General features: G+C 40.7%; 9 protein-coding genes and 1 non-coding gene across 13 annotated transcripts; 3 read left to right on the plus strand and 7 right to left on the minus strand.

Annotated features, from left to right (window-relative positions):
- Window positions 1-232: 232 nt before the first annotated feature.
- Ccm3 (programmed cell death protein 10 Ccm3) lies at window positions 233-1,462 on the minus strand. Its single transcript, XM_088035530.1, has 5 exons — window positions 1,224-1,462; window positions 994-1,171; window positions 817-949; window positions 602-766; window positions 233-550 (listed from the first exon to the last, which is right to left on the minus strand). Exons 1-5 carry the CDS (start codon window positions 1,293-1,295, stop codon window positions 466-468), a joined length of 633 nt encoding a protein of 210 aa, XP_087891656.1. The 5' UTR covers window positions 1,296-1,462; the 3' UTR covers window positions 233-465.
- Window positions 1,463-3,035, plus strand: LOC148173953 (WD repeat-containing protein 55 homolog). The gene is made up of 2 exons (XM_088035528.1): window positions 1,463-2,395; window positions 2,509-3,035. The coding sequence occupies exons 1-2, from the start codon at window positions 1,677-1,679 to the stop codon at window positions 3,005-3,007; spliced, it is 1,218 nt and encodes a 405-aa protein (XP_087891654.1). The 5' UTR covers window positions 1,463-1,676; the 3' UTR covers window positions 3,008-3,035.
- On the minus strand, window positions 3,026-3,454 carry LOC148173954 (uncharacterized). Its single transcript, XM_088035531.1, has 2 exons — window positions 3,345-3,454; window positions 3,026-3,293 (listed from the first exon to the last, which is right to left on the minus strand). The coding sequence occupies exons 1-2, from the start codon at window positions 3,354-3,356 to the stop codon at window positions 3,057-3,059; spliced, it is 249 nt and encodes an 82-aa protein (XP_087891657.1). The 5' UTR covers window positions 3,357-3,454; the 3' UTR covers window positions 3,026-3,056.
- A 1-nt stretch (window position 3,455) lies between these two features.
- Window positions 3,456-5,271, minus strand: LOC148173955 (uncharacterized). The gene has a single exon (XM_088035532.1). It carries the CDS (start codon window positions 3,639-3,641, stop codon window positions 3,462-3,464), a length of 180 nt encoding a protein of 59 aa, XP_087891658.1. The 5' UTR covers window positions 3,642-5,271; the 3' UTR covers window positions 3,456-3,461.
- A 17-nt stretch (window positions 5,272-5,288) lies between these two features.
- LOC148173956 (uncharacterized) lies at window positions 5,289-10,875 on the minus strand. Its single transcript, XM_088035529.1, has 6 exons — window positions 10,513-10,875; window positions 8,460-8,623; window positions 6,373-6,543; window positions 6,002-6,077; window positions 5,638-5,825; window positions 5,289-5,570 (listed from the first exon to the last, which is right to left on the minus strand). The coding sequence occupies exons 1-6, from the start codon at window positions 10,679-10,681 to the stop codon at window positions 5,373-5,375; spliced, it is 966 nt and encodes a 321-aa protein (XP_087891655.1). The 5' UTR covers window positions 10,682-10,875; the 3' UTR covers window positions 5,289-5,372.
- Window positions 10,876-14,318: 3,443 nt separating this feature from the next.
- On the plus strand, window positions 14,319-14,443 carry LOC148173957 (U5 spliceosomal RNA). The gene has a single exon (XR_015770219.1). It is a non-coding gene; the product is annotated as a U5 spliceosomal RNA (small nuclear RNA).
- Window positions 14,444-14,496: 53 nt separating this feature from the next.
- LOC148173958 (sex-determining region Y protein-like) lies at window positions 14,497-15,111 on the minus strand. The gene is made up of 2 exons (XM_088036770.1): window positions 15,090-15,111; window positions 14,497-14,909 (listed from the first exon to the last, which is right to left on the minus strand). The coding sequence occupies exons 1-2, from the start codon at window positions 15,109-15,111 to the stop codon at window positions 14,524-14,526; spliced, it is 408 nt and encodes a 135-aa protein (XP_087892896.1). The 3' UTR covers window positions 14,497-14,523.
- A 46-nt stretch (window positions 15,112-15,157) lies between these two features.
- On the minus strand, window positions 15,158-17,173 carry park (E3 ubiquitin-protein ligase parkin). 4 transcript variants are annotated; one of them, XM_088036093.1, is made up of 8 exons: window positions 17,093-17,173; window positions 16,821-17,049; window positions 16,412-16,771; window positions 16,219-16,367; window positions 15,973-16,171; window positions 15,609-15,746; window positions 15,366-15,570; window positions 15,158-15,321 (listed from the first exon to the last, which is right to left on the minus strand). In XM_088036093.1, exons 2-8 carry the CDS (start codon window positions 17,034-17,036, stop codon window positions 15,212-15,214), a joined length of 1,377 nt encoding a protein of 458 aa, XP_087892219.1. In that variant the 5' UTR covers window positions 17,037-17,049; window positions 17,093-17,173; the 3' UTR covers window positions 15,158-15,211. The 4 variants fall into 4 exon arrangements, with proteins under 4 accessions (XP_087892219.1, XP_087892220.1, XP_087892218.1 ...); XM_088036094.1 differs by having other exon boundaries at window positions 16,821-17,037; window positions 17,093-17,172; XM_088036092.1 differs by lacking the exon at window positions 17,093-17,173 and having other exon boundaries at window positions 15,158-15,318; window positions 16,821-17,078.
- An 85-nt stretch (window positions 17,174-17,258) lies between these two features.
- Window positions 17,259-17,697, plus strand: LOC148173960 (protein FAM32A-like). The gene is made up of 2 exons (XM_088036097.1): window positions 17,259-17,475; window positions 17,527-17,697. Exons 1-2 carry the CDS (start codon window positions 17,263-17,265, stop codon window positions 17,647-17,649), a joined length of 336 nt encoding a protein of 111 aa, XP_087892223.1. The 5' UTR covers window positions 17,259-17,262; the 3' UTR covers window positions 17,650-17,697.
- Alg2 (alpha-1,3/1,6-mannosyltransferase Alg2) lies at window positions 17,654-18,995 on the minus strand. The gene has a single exon (XM_088036095.1). It carries the CDS (start codon window positions 18,914-18,916, stop codon window positions 17,678-17,680), a length of 1,239 nt encoding a protein of 412 aa, XP_087892221.1. The 5' UTR covers window positions 18,917-18,995; the 3' UTR covers window positions 17,654-17,677.
- Window positions 18,996-18,998: the final 3 nt, after the last annotated feature.

The following is an 18,998-nucleotide window of genomic DNA, read 5'->3' on the forward strand; positions in this document are numbered from 1 at the left end:
CAAATCGCTTGCTATTTAAATTCAGTTACATTCTTAGGCTTTTTTTCCAAATGAAAGTAATTTTCTCTCTAATGATTGAAAACAATACTTGTTTGTGGCTTTTTCCGTTTAATTTCTTACGTTGATTGAATACGTAACTGTTTTTTTAGACACGCTATAATGCTCCGTCGTCATAAATCAATTCATGTGGAAATATCGCTTTATGCGATTTTTCCAAATGGAAGAAAAAACGTTTTTGTTCTTAAAATAGTTACTTTATTAATACATTTGACATTTTCTTAAAATACTCTATTTAAATTAAATACATTTGACAATTTGCACTCTTTTCTATGTAGTTTATACAGGAATAGTCTTGCCAGTTATAACTGGAGGAAATGTTACACGTACTCGTAACTAACAGATTAATAACAATCAGACAACTAATGTACTCTCATTCCCACTCAACTTTAATAAATAGACACCCAATTATTCGCATTTCTGTTTAACAGTCGCGATTATCATATTAGTTTGATGGATGAGGTAGAGAGCACTAATGAATACTGCGTCGGCTCTGAAAAGCGAAATTAAATAAACGGGATAAAATTACAATTAAAATTCTTACAGTCCTTGCTTGAAGTACTCTTTCAAAGTATTACTGAACCTCTTGGAATATTTGACAAATTCTCTCTTACGTTGCTCTAGCGCCTGCTTGCCGGCGCTCCCTGGAATAAACCCGTTGACTTCGTTAACAGCGTCCAATAGTCTTTTAATGGCACTCGCTATTTCCCTTAAAATCAAAATAAATTAGCTATAAATCAACGCGTTTTAACAACAAACTTGATCGTTTCAAGGAACGTTTTTCTATCGTTAATCTCGTCAGGAATTCGACTGAGAATCCGTTTGAGCGCCGCTGACTTGCGATTGAGCTCCTGGAAAGCGTCCTCTGAGCGATTTAACCGATATTCTACAACTAAAATAACAATCAGCTAAAACCACCCCCACAATTTCCATTACCGTCTGTCTCTGACGAAGCCCCCTGTAAACGCAGTATACTTTCATTCAGATTTACAGTGAGGTCCCCCTTGTTAAGAATTCCTATAACAAGGTCATGGGTGAGTCCTGGGTGTGAGGCTTCCGCTTTCGTAAGTGCTGAGCGTAGAGTTTGGGACGCTGAAATGTCCTGTTTTTCGAGCTGGAATTCAGGGATTAACAAGGTGGGGGCTATTTCATTCAAAACGACCTACCTGGGACAGAATGGGGCGTATCAGCACGGGAAGAATTAATGACGTGATTGGTGTTTCATCGCCCATTGTCATTATCCTGTCGAAACGGTGGTAAAACAAAAAAGAACGAATCCGTCGTTGAATAAACTGATAAGATAACGAAAAAATTAACAAACGGACGAGGAATGTTTTTGTTCACTGTCATTTGTCAAAGTTACTACAGAAAACTGTAATTTGACAGGAGCGGCTGACAGGACAGGTGCGGCAACTGCGCAGATACAAATGTTGGGAAATTCAAAATTTGGTCTCCAAAGAGTCACTATTTTAACCGGAAATCAACAGTTAAAAGACAAACGCACCAAGTTTGATTAAATTAGTCACCAAATTTGTACAAGATTGTACATTTTTTGAGATTTAGGTGACAAGTGACAGATAACCTCAAAACTGACATCTTGACACGTGCGTAACTTCAAAATGTGTAACCGCAATAAAGGGGCTCAAAACGATGAAATCGAGTCAGATTCCGACTCGGACGTTTCTATGTCCGACTCTGATGACTCCGACGGTGCAGTTCAATTAGAAGAAACAGTTGACAGTGATGGGGCTCGAGACTCCCCTGCAGAAGAAGAGGAAGAAGACGAAGTGATCAAAGCTATTCGAGGCGCCGCTGAATCAAAACGTGATCACCCTCCTATTATCCACTGCGAAGATTTTATAACAGACATTTCGTTTCACCCCCATGAAGAGTTATTAGCTATCTCTAGCATTGTTGGTGATGTCATTTTTTATAAGTATTCTAATGAAGAGAACACTGTCTTGAGAACTTTAGAAGTGCATACAAAATCGTGCAGAGATATTGAATTTAGCAGTGATGGAAATGTGTTATTCTCAGTGTCTAAAGACAAGTCTGTTATGTTAACTGATGTGGAAAGTGGAAAATTAGTTAGGTTTTATGATGATGCTCATGATGTACCTCTTTATTGTCTTTTGGTCGTTGATGAGAATGTTTTCGCGACGGGGGACGACGATGGATGTGTGAAATTGTGGGATTTACGACAGAACACGCCGGGCCCCATTTACAAAACCAAGAAAAATGAAGATTTTATTAGTGATATGGCGACTAACGATGCGAAGGATTATTTGTTATGTGCCAGCGGAGATGGCTCACTTACAACTATTGATCTAAAAAACAGGTTTGTTGCAGTTTATGTAACAAGAATTGTATGTTTTTAGGCGCGATTTTAGATAATAGTATTTTTTTACATATGAACTTTAATTAAGAAATTTTATTTTTTTCCCGTTTCAGAAAAGTCCACATGCAGTCTGAAGAATACGAGGAAGAACTCACTTGCCTCGGTCTCTTTCGTTCCGAAAGCAAACTTTTAGCGGGTTCATCAAAAGGGAAACTCTTTCTATACAATTGGAACGAGTTCGGCTTACACAGCGATATTTTCCCAGGAACTAAATCAGCAATTAATGATTTAATCCCAATCACTGAAAATATAGTTGTCACAGCTTGTGAAGACGGACTTCTTAGAGCAACACATTTGTTCCCACATCGACATTTGGGAATTGTTGGCCAGCACGACTTATCAATTGAAAGAGTCGACATTTGCAACAATGGAGAATTTGTAGCGTCTTGTAGTCATAATAACGATATCAAATTCTGGAATATCAAGTACTTTGAAGATTTTGAGAAAGTTAGTCATAAACATAAGAAACACGAGAAGAAGAGGGAAATGCAGAACAACTTGCCGTCGTCCAAGGTTCAAAACGCGTCGGATTTTTTCAGCGGTTTATGTTGAATTAAAGAAAAATAAAACTTGGACGGAATTTATTATTTTATTACATAAATTACAAAATAAGAGACGGTTGAGCATAAGCTAAAGCAGGGGCCGTGTAAGCGACCGCGCGCACTGGGACTGGTACCGATCTGTACACATACTCAGTTTGGTCAACTGTGACGGGTTGTCTGACCACGTTCACCCTCGTTGGGGCCACGTTGACTTTGGATAGAAGAGTAGCCCCCAGAGGGCTCTCAAACGGCACCACTGCTCCGTAGACGGCGACGAAAAAAGCGCAAAGAACAACCTACACAACAAAAACTTAAGAGACACTTCAGACATTAAATTATATACTTACGAATTTGAACATTTTCGTTTCTTTATGGTTAACATCTCATTTTGCACGAATTTATACCAAATAAACGACCTTAAACCAAAACTTGTCTTTAATTACGCGCCACGCCTCGACCCGGAACTATATGGACGACATTGGTACGAATCCCACATCAGTATGAAAAAAAATTGGTTCGCTGACATTTTCAAAAACTTGCGTTTCATTGTTGAGATTCTCGACAAGATTAGTCGGGGAATACGTAGCGTATGGAAAACTGGTTCCGTTAGGAGTGGTGACGTTCATCAGCGTCATTGAAGGCATGCTTTGGAAGTACTCCAAGATGTAGTTCTTTTGGTAACTGAGATCGTTGCTGAAGAGATTAGGGGATGCTCGGAAACTCTGGGAAGACAAAGGAAGGTGCAGGATGTTTCCGGAAGAGGGCTATAAACACACGTTCAGCTCTAAATTATATTTTGTAATTGAACGATATCACTTTGATATGGATTTAACACATTGTAATAATAGTGGAAGGGGGGCGCGGCCCCCAGGCTCTAAGACCGCTATAAATGATCCTAATACAACATACATGTGGCGCCGAACCAGGAACCGGAAACAACTTTTTGAGTTTTATTGTGATTTGTACTTGTTGCATGCGGGGTGGTCCAAAATGCCGCAAAAATTTTCTTTTTTTGGAAGGTAGGATCGCTTATTATATTAGTAATTACATTTTTTGTTGCTTAATTTAAAACCGCACTAGTTGCCTAGGGTTTTTATTGACCTACACGTGATTAATTTTGCACACATCTATTTCATTTGCAACAGAAAAAAAATGGCAAAACATTGTATTTTTGATGAAACAATTTCTTTTTCATTGTAATAATTTTGGATTTGTGCGTTTATTTTTAATAAATTTATATGTTTTACTAAATGCTGAAAAATTGTAGTAATATTGATTTCAAGTTAACTTGCGTCACAGTAATACTTAAAATATTTCTGAAATTTTATGTAAAATCAGTGCGACAAATGGGACAGATATGCAAAAATAACGACCACAAAATCACATTTATCCGTCCAAATAAGGAGAAATATGAAGTAATTGACTGAAATACATAGGGTCAAATATTTTTCTATCTAACTCGACTAGTATTGTCATTTCGAGAAGTGTTTTTGTTACGTCAAAAGTTACGTTTAATCGAAACCCTGTATTTCCTTTTTTATAGTATTATTTCCGTGTATTACGATACTTTTCTTTAGATTTTTTGGCACTTTTTACGGCATTATCGACCGGGCAATGGAGACCTTTCGGAATGCGTAGTTGTTTGCGATTCATTGGTTGTTTGGCCATACAATATAATATAATGGGAATATTCAACTTTAATATATTTGTACAATATAATCTGGTGTTGTTTTATTTTTTATCTATGTTCTATCTATGACGATCACAAGTATATTATAGATATAAAGAATGGACCACATTAATCTAGTACGAAACGATTCTTATGGTTTTTGATTAATTCGTGAGTGTCCTGGTCTGATTTTGCGTTTGATTCGAAACTGATTTTGATTTTTGAAGACTAAAGGAAGATTTAGAATATGTCGCTATTTTCAAAATTTTGGGAAGCATATCTTTGGAATAAAACGTATATTTACAAATCCCCCAAGTGTACGCGGGAAGCTCTAATAAATCTCAACTTTTTTGATAAATTTTGAATTATCTACTAAGGCACAACCTTATTATAACATTAAATACATTTACAATTCTGTACATTTATCCATCTTACATTGGCATTGGCGCCAAATATCTTCCAATTTTCATAAACATGATGTTTTTGGCTTTTTACAACCTCTCTAACACGGATTACAATGGGTACATTAGACATTAACTGCTAACTTTTTATATACAAACATTTGACTAGAATATTGGGCAGATCTGTCCTACCGCCTGGAATAACTCAGTTTTGGTCCCAACGAACAACGAAAAAAAGACGAACCCAAAGTTGAGAAAACAAAGGCACAATTCCAATTTTGACAAATTGAGCCGAAACAATCAATTTAAATTTGATAATCGTCGAATTTGATCGGAGCGCTGTCGAAGAAGTATTCGAGGTAACCCTTGTTGGGCGCCAATCGCGGATCGGGCGGACTTTGGAATCTGCCGCGTTCTGTCGAACCGAAAGCTTCGTTGAAGTCCGGCAGAGGTTTGGTGGCGGGTTTTTTGCCGGCGGCCGGAACATGGGCCACCGTTGGCGGCTGCACAATTATCAGTGTTCATTATTTGGAACATCCTCGTAGTCACTCGGTAAGAGTGCTCACTTACCTTTTTCATTTTGGTTTCGTCTGACGATTCGAAGACGGGGATAAAGTGCTCTTGTTCCTTGTCCGGTTCGGTGTCGTTGGTGGGAGGGGACGCTGCAGGCGTCGGCTCCTTCTCCATCATCAGAGAGGAACCCATCTCAGAGGGCTGACCAGGGAAAGAGGGGACGTCGCCCATCATGAAGGGGTTACCTACAGCGTTAATTTATTGATCATTCGAGTGGGAAAGTCATCAGGACGAATATTGTCTCGAAGCGATAGAAGGAAGAATCAAATATTAAGGACGAACCAAAATTGGGGTAACTAACACATAACACGTGCCACGGAAGGAAAATATGGTTTTCTACAATAACTCTGGAATTTCTTACCGGAAGAGCGAGGCCGCATCGCCTGGTACTCCGGCCACATCTCCGCATGTTGCTGTAGTTGTGCCAGAGGGTTCGACTGTAACCGAACATTTTGTATGTCAACGCCGTAAATCCGGCACGTTTTCCAATTAAACATATTTCAACCACTTGTTGCGCCGCCCGCAACAGAAAGTCGTCGCGAATCCGAGGTCATTTTTCTTGTTGCGAGCGGTGCCCCCATTGTAAATTTCACACATCGACCACTATTTATTAAGACGGATCGATTGCATTTTTCGTTTCGGTTGATGAAATGCCCGTACTTTTTGCATGCGGGAAATAACGACTTTCTCCTAAAGAGCTAGTTTCTAATCAATCGATACGGGATGTCGCACCTGCATGTAGTTCGTGTGCACCGGAGTGCTCGACGGCGGCATTGGCGGCGGCGGCGCTGCTTCCAGTTTGTTGTAGGCGTTCATGGCGCCCATGAACTGCTGGGGGCTGCCGGCTGACGACGCCATCGGGAAGCCGCACACGGACGCCGCCTGCATGCTACCCATCGGCGACTGCAACAGCGGGAAGTTCACAAAGGGCGTTTCATCATTTTGCAACAAACAAAAAACTTATTTATTGATAATCGATTGGAAATCGGACTTAATGCAACTGTTGAAATCTTCTTTTTATAAAGAGAAGTGAAGTTACAATTTTAATTAACCATGTAACAGCAATTAAACTTTGTGCGACTTGTCAGTCGTAACAATTTTTATGACGCTCCCGCTGGTGTGTTGTAAAACTTTTCGCCATTTCGGTTCCCAAACTTCTATCCCTGACCTGCCCCACGCTTCGTTTAATTCGCAGAAACATCATGAATGGAAAAGAGAAAATCCGCGAAGTTATAGTATAACTAGTAAATTCTGCGATATCTCCTGCATGACCTCCTGACACGGTTCGGGGCGGCCGTCGAATCCTTGTCGATACTGGCAGCGCGGTGTCAAGGCAATTATCGATCGGGGGCGGAGGAGGGCGATCGGGGCTGAAGACTTAATCCGAACGGTCGCTTTTTTGCCGCCCCCGTACCGGGGGTAGGGGGCACAATGCAAATAGCCCCCTGTCGACTCTCTCGTATCGAGCTTTTCGCGCGCCCGGCTCGGTATCGACGCCGGTTACGCAATAGGCGCCGCGACGCTCTCGTGCGTCGCTTAGCAACGAGTAGGCGTCGACAATCTCCGTTACCATGGCAAAGCGTCGCGCGGGTTACTGGAGGCGGCGGAACGGCCAAAACCGGGATTATTGAAAAAAAAGAGAAAAAAATTCTCCGAGGTCCGGAGAAAGCTCGCGTTTTTTCTGGTACTTTTATCGAGCGAGTTAAGTCGGGGGGAGGATCGACAGACATTGCGCTGATGAGTGACGACACTGGACTAAATTGTCTGTTGGTGAAATCGAAAAGTTCTAAATATTTTTTTGGTGGAAATTGTTTGTTCGATTTCGCCCACATGTCCCGGAAAACTCGTTCCGGGTCGCTCAAACAGGTGATCGGAAGGGGGCAACCGGATCGACCTCGCTGCTAACAGCCCCTCCAAAACCAATCAAATCCGGTTAACAATTAATTTGCCCTATAATCGCGGAAATTGCCTCAGCTTGTTTACGACGCCCTTGGTGGGTAGTACGGACCAATGTTGCATCTAGATATAAATAATAAATGTCTGGTGATAATATCTATGTTATCATCTCCTATCTTCACAACGATCAATAACCAAAAGGTAAACTAAAGCCCGCACACTATGCATAATTCACTGGCCGATTTTTGAGGACGACAAACGCGGCCCGTATCGATTTTCGTTGAGCCGCCTCTGCACAAAAGCCAGAGGTGGAGAAGCGTCTCATATCGCTGCGGGCCAACAGTTCGAAGTTTGCAAGACCGAAAACCAAAATTTGACTTCGAACAAAAGTGTCGAAACATTTGACTCTCGAAAAGCTGATCGGGAAGTTTGGAAACATTCAAGTCATAAGGGATGAACACCCTCTGGAAAAGATATAAACTTTATATATTTTTTTATCAACACTTCATATGGATTTTAATCATATCATTTTAAGACAAATAAAAAGACAAATTTTACATAAATTAAATTAACTTAAGTGACTCCCATTTGCACGCGTACGCATTTCTGGTAGGCCATTAGTTTGTTTGTAAATTTCTTTTTGAGAGTTTCAAACTTCTCCCTGTTTTCCATTACACCCCATACGTGTCTCACGACCTCCCCAAACTTTTTCTTCGCCCGTTCATTGTTGCAAACTTCCACCTTTCGGCGCCGGCGCCCCTCGCCCTTCTATCGACTGTCACCGTCGAAATAAGGGCTATTCAGTCCCTATCGATTGCCGAGTACGCAACACACGCCGAACCCAGATTTATTTATGAGAAGAAAAGCGTCTCGAAGACAGGACAAGCGTAAGATCGATGGGGTGCGGCACCCCAAAAACGTACCATCATGAGTTCATCGTGTGGCGACGGCGGTACCCAGCTGTGCGACGACGACATTCTCCGCACATTCGGCCTCTGGAGCATGGGGGAAGTCCCGATCGAACGTTCCCGCGTTGCATCGCGCATAGCTTTCCGTATCCTCGCCTCCTTCGGGTTGTACACGTAATCTGAAATATGCACAGAAAGATAGGAAAGCAACAGTATAAAAAGGGGAAGATCGATCAGATGACAACAGAAAGATGCGATTTTCACGGAGGATGAACGAAGCAAAAATTCATAATTTTGTAGCGAGGGTTAACATGTGACGGTCTGTTTGTTTTGGTTATCCCACTTGCTGCGTCAATTTTATTAGAGGTCGTTATTTGAAAAGCCTGCGATCGATCTCTTTGGAACTTGGTTTATTGCCCTTTGAAAACTTCCATGAGTTCGTTGTATTAATTAAACTTCACGCCACTCTGTTTTAATGAGCTCGATGAGTTACTGAGACAGTCATAATGATAACCAAAGGGGTCGCATTTAGATAAAACTTCAATATATCATTGATTTGGGAAGATCATGAGGTACAATGGTACAATGGGATTAACTGAATTAACATAATTTCACTTCTTAAGCTGCTGTTTTGTTTATAATAAGTAATAATTATATTTCTTTATAAATTTGGTAAAAAATTCAATCTAGTTTTTCTTCGTTTTTTTTCAATGTTCGTTTTAGTCTGCAAGAATTAGAAAAAAAAACAATAATTTCATACGGAGAAACGGACTCATTCAAAGCGATCTGTCATTTTTTTCATATTCCTTTTTTTTCTTTACTTGTTAGAAACAGGCTTTGAAATTTGAATTGTGTTGGTAGCCCTGCCTAACTTGCCCTAACTTTAACACGAGAGAATTTGGGAAAAAACAAACTGAAATAAATAAATAATAGAAAAGAGCCTGCGTTATATTGTCATAGAAATCGACTAAATATGATTTCTTTATTCACTAGAGAATAAAATAAAATTTTTCTACGTGTGTTACGAAATATGAACCAAAATTTACATATTTTAAAGTGGTAAAAAACTTTCGTTTTACTGACGTCATTGACGAGAATAAAATCAATTTTAATAATTACTTCATCGGAAATTTGGCCTATTAGAGCGCAAAATTTGAAATTTTAAATGATGAACCATCGAAATGTTATTCTTTTTTTTATTTTTATTGTCATTATGAGTACAGTTGCGGCCAGTGAATTTCGTTCATCGACCATTTGTCAATTCATAGAAATTTGCATTATTTTTGTCTGTCTAAAAATTTGGGTGATCGAAATTCATTGACCGCAATTGTATAATAATTTTTTATTTAAGTTTCTTTAAAGCTACTTCAATATAAGAAAAGATTTAAATTTGAGAATTGGCCCCAAAACAGAGACTTCATTTCCCCGAAACCAAGATCAGATCAATAACATCCTACAATTTCTGATTGTTTGCAAAAATGAGTCTCTTTCGTTTTTTGTAAAGACCAAAAGCAATCTTCTCGGATGAGTAACATTTCTCTACTCTACTGGAATATTTGAGGAGAATCCGTTCTTTCGTTGAAAAATTAATGAATCTGCGGAACTTATTTTCACGATTTTTTCTCAAAAAAACTCACCATGAGCTCGCCGCCCGCTAGTAAACGACTGGCTCAATAATAAACATTATAAAAATTTTATCACTACGGTAGGGAACTGGTGAAGAGCGGCCACTCATCACGATGATAATTAATTAGATTCCAGATCGATCGGCCGCAAGGTCGGAAGTGTTATATGCAGGTGGAAAAATCGTGGTAGAAAGGTGGCAACATTGAATGTGGGTAAAAATTAGACTTTTATGTAGTGGTGTTGAGATTGTGGAAGTAGATTTGAATAATAAATGAAGGAAGAACTTTTTAGATACCAGTCCACGATATTTATTCATTACATTGATGCAAAAGAAGTCGGCCAAAATTTTTGATGTTGGGCGCCGAAACTCCGCAAATTTGACAAGTAAAAGGGGGCGTAGCACATCAAAACAAAGGTATTTGGCGTTTGGCACTGTCCGTACCTGGGAAGGACGTGGCACAGGGCCACTGCTGGTAATAAGGGGGATTCCCATAATAGTCTTGGTAGAGCTGGTGGCCGTAGAAGTCCCCATGGTAGGCGGGCGCCGGCTCGTAGTATTGCGATCCGTAATATTGATGGTGTCTGTACTGCATGTAATTGCAGCAATCCATGCCTGGTCTTCTGAAAGTTTTCTTGTTTGGCACTAGGTGAGAGCCATCACGGCTGGTTTCGCGCCAAAATCGACACGTACTGAACTGCGGTGTGCACCGAGCTGCCACACGAGCCGGAGTGCGGCGCAGTTAGCGACGCCGGACGCCGTCGCCGACTGAATCAATACGGGAACGCGACGCCTCACCTCGGGGGCGCGCCTTGGTCTGCAGTGGCGCTGCCGCGAGCGGACAAGTGGGTCACAGCACGCATCGCGAGGGGGCTTGGGTGCATCGCTAGGGTGAGCGCATACGAGGACTCAAGGTGTTTGACCCAAGAAATGTTACATCATCAAGGATTATGATAATAAACAAAAATAGAAACGGGAAACTCCTCCTTGATAACACTCTCCATAAAAAAGAACAAAATAAGGAGAAAGTCTTCAACTTATAATTAATGACAAATTTATGGGCACGCGAACTTCACGCGAGCGAACATGATAGACAAACAGAGATAACGAAATCCTAAAGACTTAGGGAATTTAGCACAAACGTGTGGAAATAGAAATAAAAAATGATGGGGGGGTTTGGTGGAGATAATAAAGCGACTTACGGCAAAGTTTAGGTTATGCACATAAAATTTTGCGAGCCAGGTGATTTTGAAAGGGTTCTACAGTACGTTTCTTACATCACTAGAGAAGAAATTTACATGGTAATAACTTCACCTTTTTCTTTCAAATACTGCCGCTGGAAGCTTCCCCAGGGAGCGCACTGTCGATGTAATAATAAAACTTCATTATATCAATTTTTTATAATTTTGAACCAAGACATTAAACTACAAAGTGATATTTATGAAGTTGAACTTTGCCTGATACGTTTATATCAAGTTTTATCTATCATAAAAGTGAGATATTTCAGGAGATTTGGGGCAAAAACGAATAGATTAGAATTTTTCAAAATTTTTAGATTTATTTATCAGTTGACCAACAGGAGAAAATAAGAAGAGTTTCCAACTTCCGGTCTCGAAACAATAAACATAAGAATATAGTTACAAAAAATCCTCTTCCATATTCATATCTTTTGCAATTTGATAAATGTTTTGATCTTGCTCCGACCTTAACAATGCTTTGTCCTTTGTCCTCTTTAGCTTTGTTTACTTCCTCGACCGTGTGTTATGTTTCATTCATAGATTTGTGCACGCAGAGCGCAGAGAGGGGATGTTTTCTCTCGATTCCGGGCGGCAACATGTTGCTCCTCCAAAGTTATTATAACTCGATACGTTGGAGCGTACACCACACCGGACAATCCGGGTCTTCGACATCCAATTTGGCGTCGCTTCCGGCATTCCGGAAAAAAAATCGTTTTTAGTCTGCGTCGTTCTCACCCTTCGACCCGCGACGACGGGTTGCGCCCTAAAGCGGTTGTAAACTATGCAGAGAAAATACTGTTGCGTACTTGACTGAACTTTGACCTTTAGTCGGGAACGACGGATGTCGTCTCTCCCGGAAAAACCGGAGGAAAATGATTGAAGACCTTTCAAAGGCTTTGTGTGCATTCGGACAGTTCTACTATTGACTTTCCGACTGAAATATGAAACTGAAAGATGGAGGGTTGAGAGGAGAGTTTTGATTGATATGGAATTTCGCGCTCGGATAGAAGAGCGACGGTGTCAAGTTTAACCGGACTCGAAAGCAGAAAATTCCGGACGGAAAATCTTTCGGTGAGGATGTTGTTTGGGCGAAGGCCGGCAAACGTCTTTCGTGTTTTTCAAAGTGATAAATACACGATGAAACGGAACGAGTGGCAGAAAATGCATTATCGCAGTACATAAAGCTGTCATAGCTTTAGATAGGAAATTTTATTGAAGACTATCGGAACTCATGAAAAGTTATTTCATAGTTTGGGTTCTGCCCGATTTCTGATAAGCGGACGGGAACTATTATGGTTATGGACCATCATATCACAACTATAATGCGCCAAAAAAGAAAAAAATAAGGCGTTTATTGATTTAGTTGCGTTAATAAGAAAGTGGGCTTAAATTTAATCTTGGAGACAAGAAAAGAGCGAATTGGTGGATGCGCCGGAAAATTTACATTTTACCCGGCGCATCCACCAATTTCATCGTTTGTGTAATTTTAAAAAATGATGACATCATTAAATGCACTTTTTTTACTCTGCTCATAACGCCCTGTATCAATGATAAAACTAATCGATTGTCAAAAAAACATATATTACAAGAAGAATTTAAACTGAAAATTTGAAAAAACATGCAAAGATAGGCGACACATAACAAAAAAATCTTCTGATTGTGTCTGTGCCTTTATTGCGTAGTTGGTTTTGAGTATTTTTCTTCCTGCAAAAATTCCTCCGTTCCACCGAGCGCTGAAATCCTGCAAATCGTTTCCTGCTGCGACCTACACGTGCTCCAACCCCTCTCTTGGCACCTACTCGATACGAGACCGGTCGATTCCGGGTAATCCACACATGCCCCGTGAAAACTGGAACATTCCACTGAAAAAATCCCGCCGCCTGAAAACGCACGTTTCAGCATTCTGTCCTCTTTAATTTTCTCTTCTCAGCGTAACTTCCTCCACCCTGATTGAGAAGAAACCCTTCTATTAATTGCGCATAACGGACGGCGCCAGGAAATTAGTCCGGTTTGTCGGCTGATTATTTTCGCAAGTGACGTCGACGCAAAAAGGAAAGAAAGAAAAAGTCGGGCGACATAACGATCACCTCGTATAATCGGATTTGAGACGCGGCTTCTAGAATTTCCCACCGGACCTGCGCCTAGACATCGCTTTGGTTTCGACCGGCAACGTTTTCCATGGACTTCGAAGGCTTCAATTGATTTGCATCAATTTGCGATGGGGTGGAGGTCGGGGAGATGGATGCAACGGAAAATTTTTACCAGGAGGGAGGTGCTAGGAGATTAAAGAGCGTTTAGTGGAAATTGGAGGAAAATGACGTGGAGAGAAGATAAAATTGCATTTTCTGTAACGAGGACTTAAATATAGTCTTCGGCGAAATTTGCGGGAAGCGAAGGCAAATTTACAGAAGACAGGATCGATAAAAAAGGAAAAGTCTGTTCCAATTTATTTATGTAAAAAGACCTCATCACCCAGAAGGAAAAAAATACAAAACTACTAAATTCAACTCAACAAGAAAAATCTATTACAGTTGCTGTTCGTTTTTAAAATTTTTCGACTTTGACATTTTAGAGCCAACTTCAAGCTTGAAATAACAGAGTTACCAACATAGTTTCTAATTTCAAAGTCTCGTTCAATTGCATCATTATTCACGTTGAATTTTTTATAAAAGGTCATTTTCATCGTAATTTCATTTATGATTGCTCACAGCTTCAAAAGCACGACAAACTCGTGGTAATCAATCAAACCCAAGTCGTTTGCTTTTTTCAACCTTGACCTTCCATGAGTAACGGCAGTTGCAACAAAGAAACTACTTACTTAAGTTCAAAAACCGATTAAATTCATATTTTAACAATTTTTCTCATGCAAGAAACGTTTGAAATTTCATCGATTTACCTACCACACGACTGGTAGATTACTTTAGCCGGTAGATCAAAGAGGGCGCGGTGTGTAATCGTTCACTCCACTGAGAAGACAGCGGTAGAATATATACTCGCGTGAAGATAGCATCGGCACTCTGGTTTCCCTTCAAAGCGAATAAATCTTTCGCCTTTTACTAAAGATTTCCGTGGAGGGGAACAATACAAATGAGTCTATGACGAATTTTTTGAAGCCCGGCAGGTTCTCCTGCTGGGCGATAAATAAATCAAAACAAAATTTCCTGTAAAACCAACTGCATTGAATTGGTGTAAAACTCCCATTTTTTGACACAAAGATTCACATATTAAACATCCCCGTTTCGCCTGAAATTATCCGTAACCCACCTGGAAACTCCTTTTTATGTTGTAACCCGATAGCTCTCGCCCTGTCGAAGAACTTCCTCCTCTCCTCTTCATCCAAGCATTTCCATCCGTTTCCCAAGCGCTTACTGATGTCTTTGTTCGACTCGGTCGGGTATAATTGCGACATTTTCTTTCGGTTTTCGTTCGCGTACAACATAAAAGCGTTAGGTGGGCGAGGGATTTTTGCTTTTTCTTTATTTTCATCGCTGAATTCTGGGGGAGAGGAAAAGTCGATTAAAAATTCTGGCGAGTCGTGTAGCGATAGTCTTTTTAAGAACTCAGCAGTCGTTAGTTGAAGCAAGAGACGGGGACTTGAGTGCACTGACGAGCAAAAAAAAGAAAAAATCGCGGGAAAAGGAAAAGCTTAATGGAGTGGAAGCTATATTTTGTGTATTTTGTATTGTAAAAAGTCAATTTGTTCTAATAATTTAGAAAGTAATGAGGCGAAACGCGACGAAGCTAATGAAAAAGACTGTAATTTCCCAGGGAAAAGGCGGGTACCTCTTTTGATGCAGTAGTTCATCCTCTTTCGCAAAAATGTTTCACTTTTGACTGTTACGAAAAACTCATTTCCATGGCAAAATCAATTTATTTAAACAATAACAACCGACTTGACTAACAAATCACCCAAACCAGTGGCTGCCCATGCATTCTCTGGTCCACGCGGTCTGGCAGACCCAGCACCAATGGTATTCACAGCCCGCTCTAGTACACACCATGTGCATACAACCTCCTGAAAATAAACTATTTCTTCAATCTTCCGGAAAAGAATCTCACCATCGCGCTCCGTGGGTGTTCTGCACTTCGGACAAGGTTTTGTTAACACCTTTATTGCAACTCTGGATGCTTCATCCCAGCGAGCACCTGCAGCTCGAGCAGGATCTACATTGTACGTACAATCCGAGTTTTGTGAACTGCTAACTTCTGGAGGATGGCATTCGCCTATGTGGTAGCCTTGCAGACATAACCGGCAAAAAACATACTAAATGGGGTTGAGATGGGAGTTTAGGGGACACTCACTCCACAGCCACTGATGCAGGTTATTTTGGTGCATTCTGGTTCCGCCAGAATGCCCATTCCACAGCCTGGTTGGGGGCAGAGCACGCCGCCGGCGCGGAGGACGTACTCCTCGGTGGCGAAACGCTGGTATTGCACGTACTGGAAGTCAAATTTTCGATGAATTAAGATTGCGAAAAAAAGTTAATTCGTGTCCACGACTTTTTGCTCATAATTGTATTATTTTTTCCTCTTTCAATGTTGTAATAAAAGAAGCATATTTCCACGTTTTATTACAGTTAGACCTCCAATAACGGACATCAGGAAACTGTAAACTTTGTCGTCCGCTCTTGAGAGGTCCTACTGTACTAATTTCCCCCAAACTCGCCTGATTTTCCGACAAAAGCCTGAAATGGTGGATTTCCCTAATGAAAGAATCTGGACAACCCGCAGGACACGATAACGTGTACCCAAATTCGGGGTGCTGCCAGAATTGCCTCTCGCGTAGCCGCGTGGTGCAGTATTGTCGGAAACAGTCCAAACACGTGACATGGCCCCCTTCACATGGAAAAACAAAAACAGTCTCACTAGAAAAACAATTTTAGTTCCAAAAACTAAACAACAGACAACTGACTTGACGTCAGCGCAAGCAAGACAAGGAATTTCTTTCAAGTTGGGGCGAATCAGATATAAAGGAACGGCTTCATCGTCTTCACCCAAAGATGTGTGTTCAGAGCATTTAAAGTAGAACTCTGCGAAAGTGGGCTCTTTGTTATCTAGAATCTAGAATTCATTTAGAAAATGGGTTCACAGCAAGATAGGTTTACCTCTGCACACAACTCGGGGGCGTTTTCGCACAGACCTGTTATTTGTTTAGGCTCTAATACATCAGTCCAGTTTTGGGGGTCTGAGTGGACCGTGAAAGCCCCCGATTTGCAGAAATGACACCTGACGCGTAATTTCCCGTTTTTGAGACTTTTACAAGTGGCACAGTAAACAAAAAAGTGGACTTTGGTTGACTCAGCGGTCTCTTCGTTGTCGTTGGAGAAACTTTGGTCACTGAGAGTTTCACAAAGGGGTTTGCCTTCATCACCCTCGTCAATAATGGGGTTTTCACATTTAACTAGTGGCGATTTTTTTGTAATTTTAATGGCATGTAAAGTACTCCGTTGACCCAAGTCGCATTCCTGAAAAATTCAAGTTGACGAGACAGCTCAGTTTGGGGGGTAAACTCACTGATATTGTGATTGAATCTCCGAGTTCTTTCCCCGCGAAAATAATCTTCACCTCTCCAGGGTCGAGTCCTAGTTGTGGAGCTACAAACTTTTTCACGTTTTTTATATCCCAACTGGGGTCCAAGTCCACGGAGAGCGTATTTCCAGTGTTCGTTTTTATGTAGATACTCAAGGAATTACTTAACGTTTTCTTACTAAGCGACAAAAATTGCAACATCCTATGTAAAATACTTTTAATTGCGTTAATAATAAAACTCATTGTCGAGTATCAACCTCTCACAATCCTCGAGTTATTATTAGAAAAACTATATTTATTTACGTAAATAAAAAACATAACCTCACTTTTTGGTGATTTTACCGTTGTCAGGTTGAAGACAGTTGAAATTGACAGCTGACGTCTAGATTTTTCGAGGTTGACATTCGAGAAAACAAAACAGCAGAAAATGGGTGAGGAAGAAGACCCTTATGCACATGTTTGCGGTGGAAAGTTGCAATTGAAAAATGACGGCGGTGTTAAGAAGAAAAAGAAGAAGAAGAAGGATAAGAAAGTGCTGGAACAAGCGATTAAGATGGTCGACAGTGAAGTACAAGAAGCAAAACCTACAAGAACTAAAACAAAAGCGGAGTTAGCGTTTGTAAAACAACAAGAGAAGATGGTAAGAAAATAGCAAGTGTTGGTATCAATGTAATAACCCCCATTTTTTTAGCAAACGCAGAGGATTTTGGAAAAAGCCTCCATGACTCATAAGGAGCGAGTGGAAAAGTTCAACCAACACTTGGACGGGCTTACAGAGCATTTCGACATACCTAAAGTTTCTTGGACTAAGTAATAGATTTATTTGTAAATTTAAGTTAACATTAAGTGTTTTTTTTATTTATGTTATCTACAATTTTTTTTAAGTTTTTGGCAAAGCTTTGATAGGAAAATTTTTGATCCAAGACCTTTCTTCCTTTCGCCCCCATGTCTTTGGTGTCGCTTTCCACGACCCTGTGCATGAACATCGCCATGTTCTCTGGATTAGGCTCGCATAAATATCCTGTGTTGCCGTGATCAACAGTCTCACGGGGGCCTCCGCTGTTACAGGCTATGACAGGCTTAGAGACAGTCATAGCTTCAAGAGGAACAATCCCAAAGTGTTCTTTCACAGGAGTGTAAAGTAAACAATCACAAGATAACAGTAACTCTGTCTTGACGTCGTCTGCTGGCGATTTCATAAAAATGATTTTGTCTTGTAAATTTAGCACTCCAGTTAATTGTCGCAGTTCGCTAAAGTAACGAGCGTTTATAGTAGACTGAGGATCGAATCCTCCAGCCATTATAAGAAATATTTTGTCCCACGTTTCAGGGGCTGTAAGTTTGCGCAAATTATCCATAGCGAGGATAGCAAGGTCCAATTTTTTCGCTGGATGGAAACGATTAATGGATAAAAATGTGCAACTCGCAGTACTGGGAATTTCAGGAAAAATTTCGTTGATTTTCCTTGGATTTTTCATTTCTTTTACTGTTTTAACATACGACGCTGCTACAGTGGGGTACACAACTTGAACAGGCTTCGTAATTTCCGGAAAAGTCTCCCGAAACACCTCCGCAGTGTATTCGCTGTTCACTAAGATAATATCCGCTCGTTTTGTTGACTTTAATTCCACCCAATCAATCGGTTTTCGGTAAAACTTCTTGAAGGCACCCCCAGGAGTACTTGCCAAGAGATCAGGATGATGACAATAATAAATCACTCTCTCATTGAACAACTTTAAAATAGGCACTGCCACTGGAATCAAATCCACGAAAAACACATTTGGTTTCTGTTCTTTACTGTAAAAAAGCACGTAGACGAAAGTCAAGTAAATCATACGAATGTACGCGCACAAAGCTTGAAATCTTCCAAAGAGGCTTCTGGGCAACCAGTCGCCGTACACTTGCACTGGAAATTCTCCTTTTTTTAGTTCTTCAAAGGCGTGATTTGGGTCGAAGTGGTTGGTAATGAAGAAGACTTCGTCGCCTTGTTTTGCTAAGGCACTTGCCACGTCTAGAACAAGGCGCTCTGCGCCCCCGATGCCCAGATCCGGGTGTACAAAGGCTACTTTTCGTCGTGGCATTTTGAAAAAGTGAGGTTACTTTTTGAGGTTATGTTGTCGAAGTGTCAAAGGTGACAAGATAATCAAGCAGTGATTCCCAAAC

This window comes from Gnatocerus cornutus, chromosome 5 (assembly GCF_029298725.1).
Source record: "Gnatocerus cornutus isolate USDA-ARS CGAHR chromosome 5, icGnaCorn1.1, whole genome shotgun sequence".
Lineage (NCBI taxonomy): Eukaryota > Metazoa > Arthropoda > Insecta > Coleoptera > Tenebrionidae > Gnatocerus > Gnatocerus cornutus.

Bases quoted from the DNA above. Each gene is read 5' to 3' on its own strand.
- Ccm3 (XM_088035530.1), bottom strand. From the start codon at position 1,295: ATGACAATGGGCGATGAAACACCAATCACGTCATTAATTCTTCCCGTG. The intron at 950-993 runs GTAATGGAAATT...TTGTTATTTTAG, and splicing joins GGCTTCGTCAGAGACAGACG to TTGTAGAATATCGGTTAAAT. The intron at 551-601 runs GTAAGAATTTTA...TTCGCTTTTCAG, and splicing joins GAGTACTTCAAGCAAGGACT to AGCCGACGCAGTATTCATTA.
- LOC148173953 (XM_088035528.1), top strand. From the start codon at position 1,677: ATGTGTAACCGCAATAAAGGGGCTCAAAACGATGAAATCGAGTCAGAT. The intron at 2,396-2,508 runs GTTTGTTGCAGT...TTCCCGTTTCAG, and splicing joins ACTATTGATCTAAAAAACAG to AAAAGTCCACATGCAGTCTG.
- LOC148173955 (XM_088035532.1), bottom strand. From the start codon at position 3,641: ATGCCTTCAATGACGCTGATGAACGTCACCACTCCTAACGGAACCAGT.
- LOC148173956 (XM_088035529.1), bottom strand. From the start codon at position 10,681: ATGGATTGCTGCAATTACATGCAGTACAGACACCATCAATATTACGGA. The intron at 6,544-8,459 runs GTACGTTTTTGG...CCGCTGTTGCAG, and splicing joins CACACGATGAACTCATGATG to TCGCCGATGGGTAGCATGCA. The intron at 6,078-6,372 runs GTGCGACATCCC...GTTCGGTTACAG, and splicing joins TGCACACGAACTACATGCAG to TCGAACCCTCTGGCACAACT.
- LOC148173958 (XM_088036770.1), bottom strand. From the start codon at position 15,111: ATGAACTACTGCATCAAAAGAG. The intron at 14,910-15,089 runs GTACCCGCCTTT...TTTGCTCGTCAG, and splicing joins GAACTACTGCATCAAAAGAG to TGCACTCAAGTCCCCGTCTC.
- park (XM_088036091.1), bottom strand. From the start codon at position 17,078: ATGAGTTTTATTATTAACGCAATTAAAAGTATTTTACATAGGATGTTG. The intron at 16,368-16,411 runs GTAAACCTATCT...AATGAATTCTAG, and splicing joins CCCCCGAGTTGTGTGCAGAG to ATTCTAGATAACAAAGAGCC. The intron at 15,571-15,608 runs GTGAGTGTCCCC...AACCCCATTTAG, and splicing joins CCTGCATCAGTGGCTGTGGA to TATGTTTTTTGCCGGTTATG.
- LOC148173960 (XM_088036097.1), top strand. From the start codon at position 17,263: ATGGGTGAGGAAGAAGACCCTTATGCACATGTTTGCGGTGGAAAGTTG. The intron at 17,476-17,526 runs GTAAGAAAATAG...CCATTTTTTTAG, and splicing joins TAAAACAACAAGAGAAGATG to CAAACGCAGAGGATTTTGGA.
- Alg2 (XM_088036095.1), bottom strand. From the start codon at position 18,916: ATGCCACGACGAAAAGTAGCCTTTGTACACCCGGATCTGGGCATCGGG.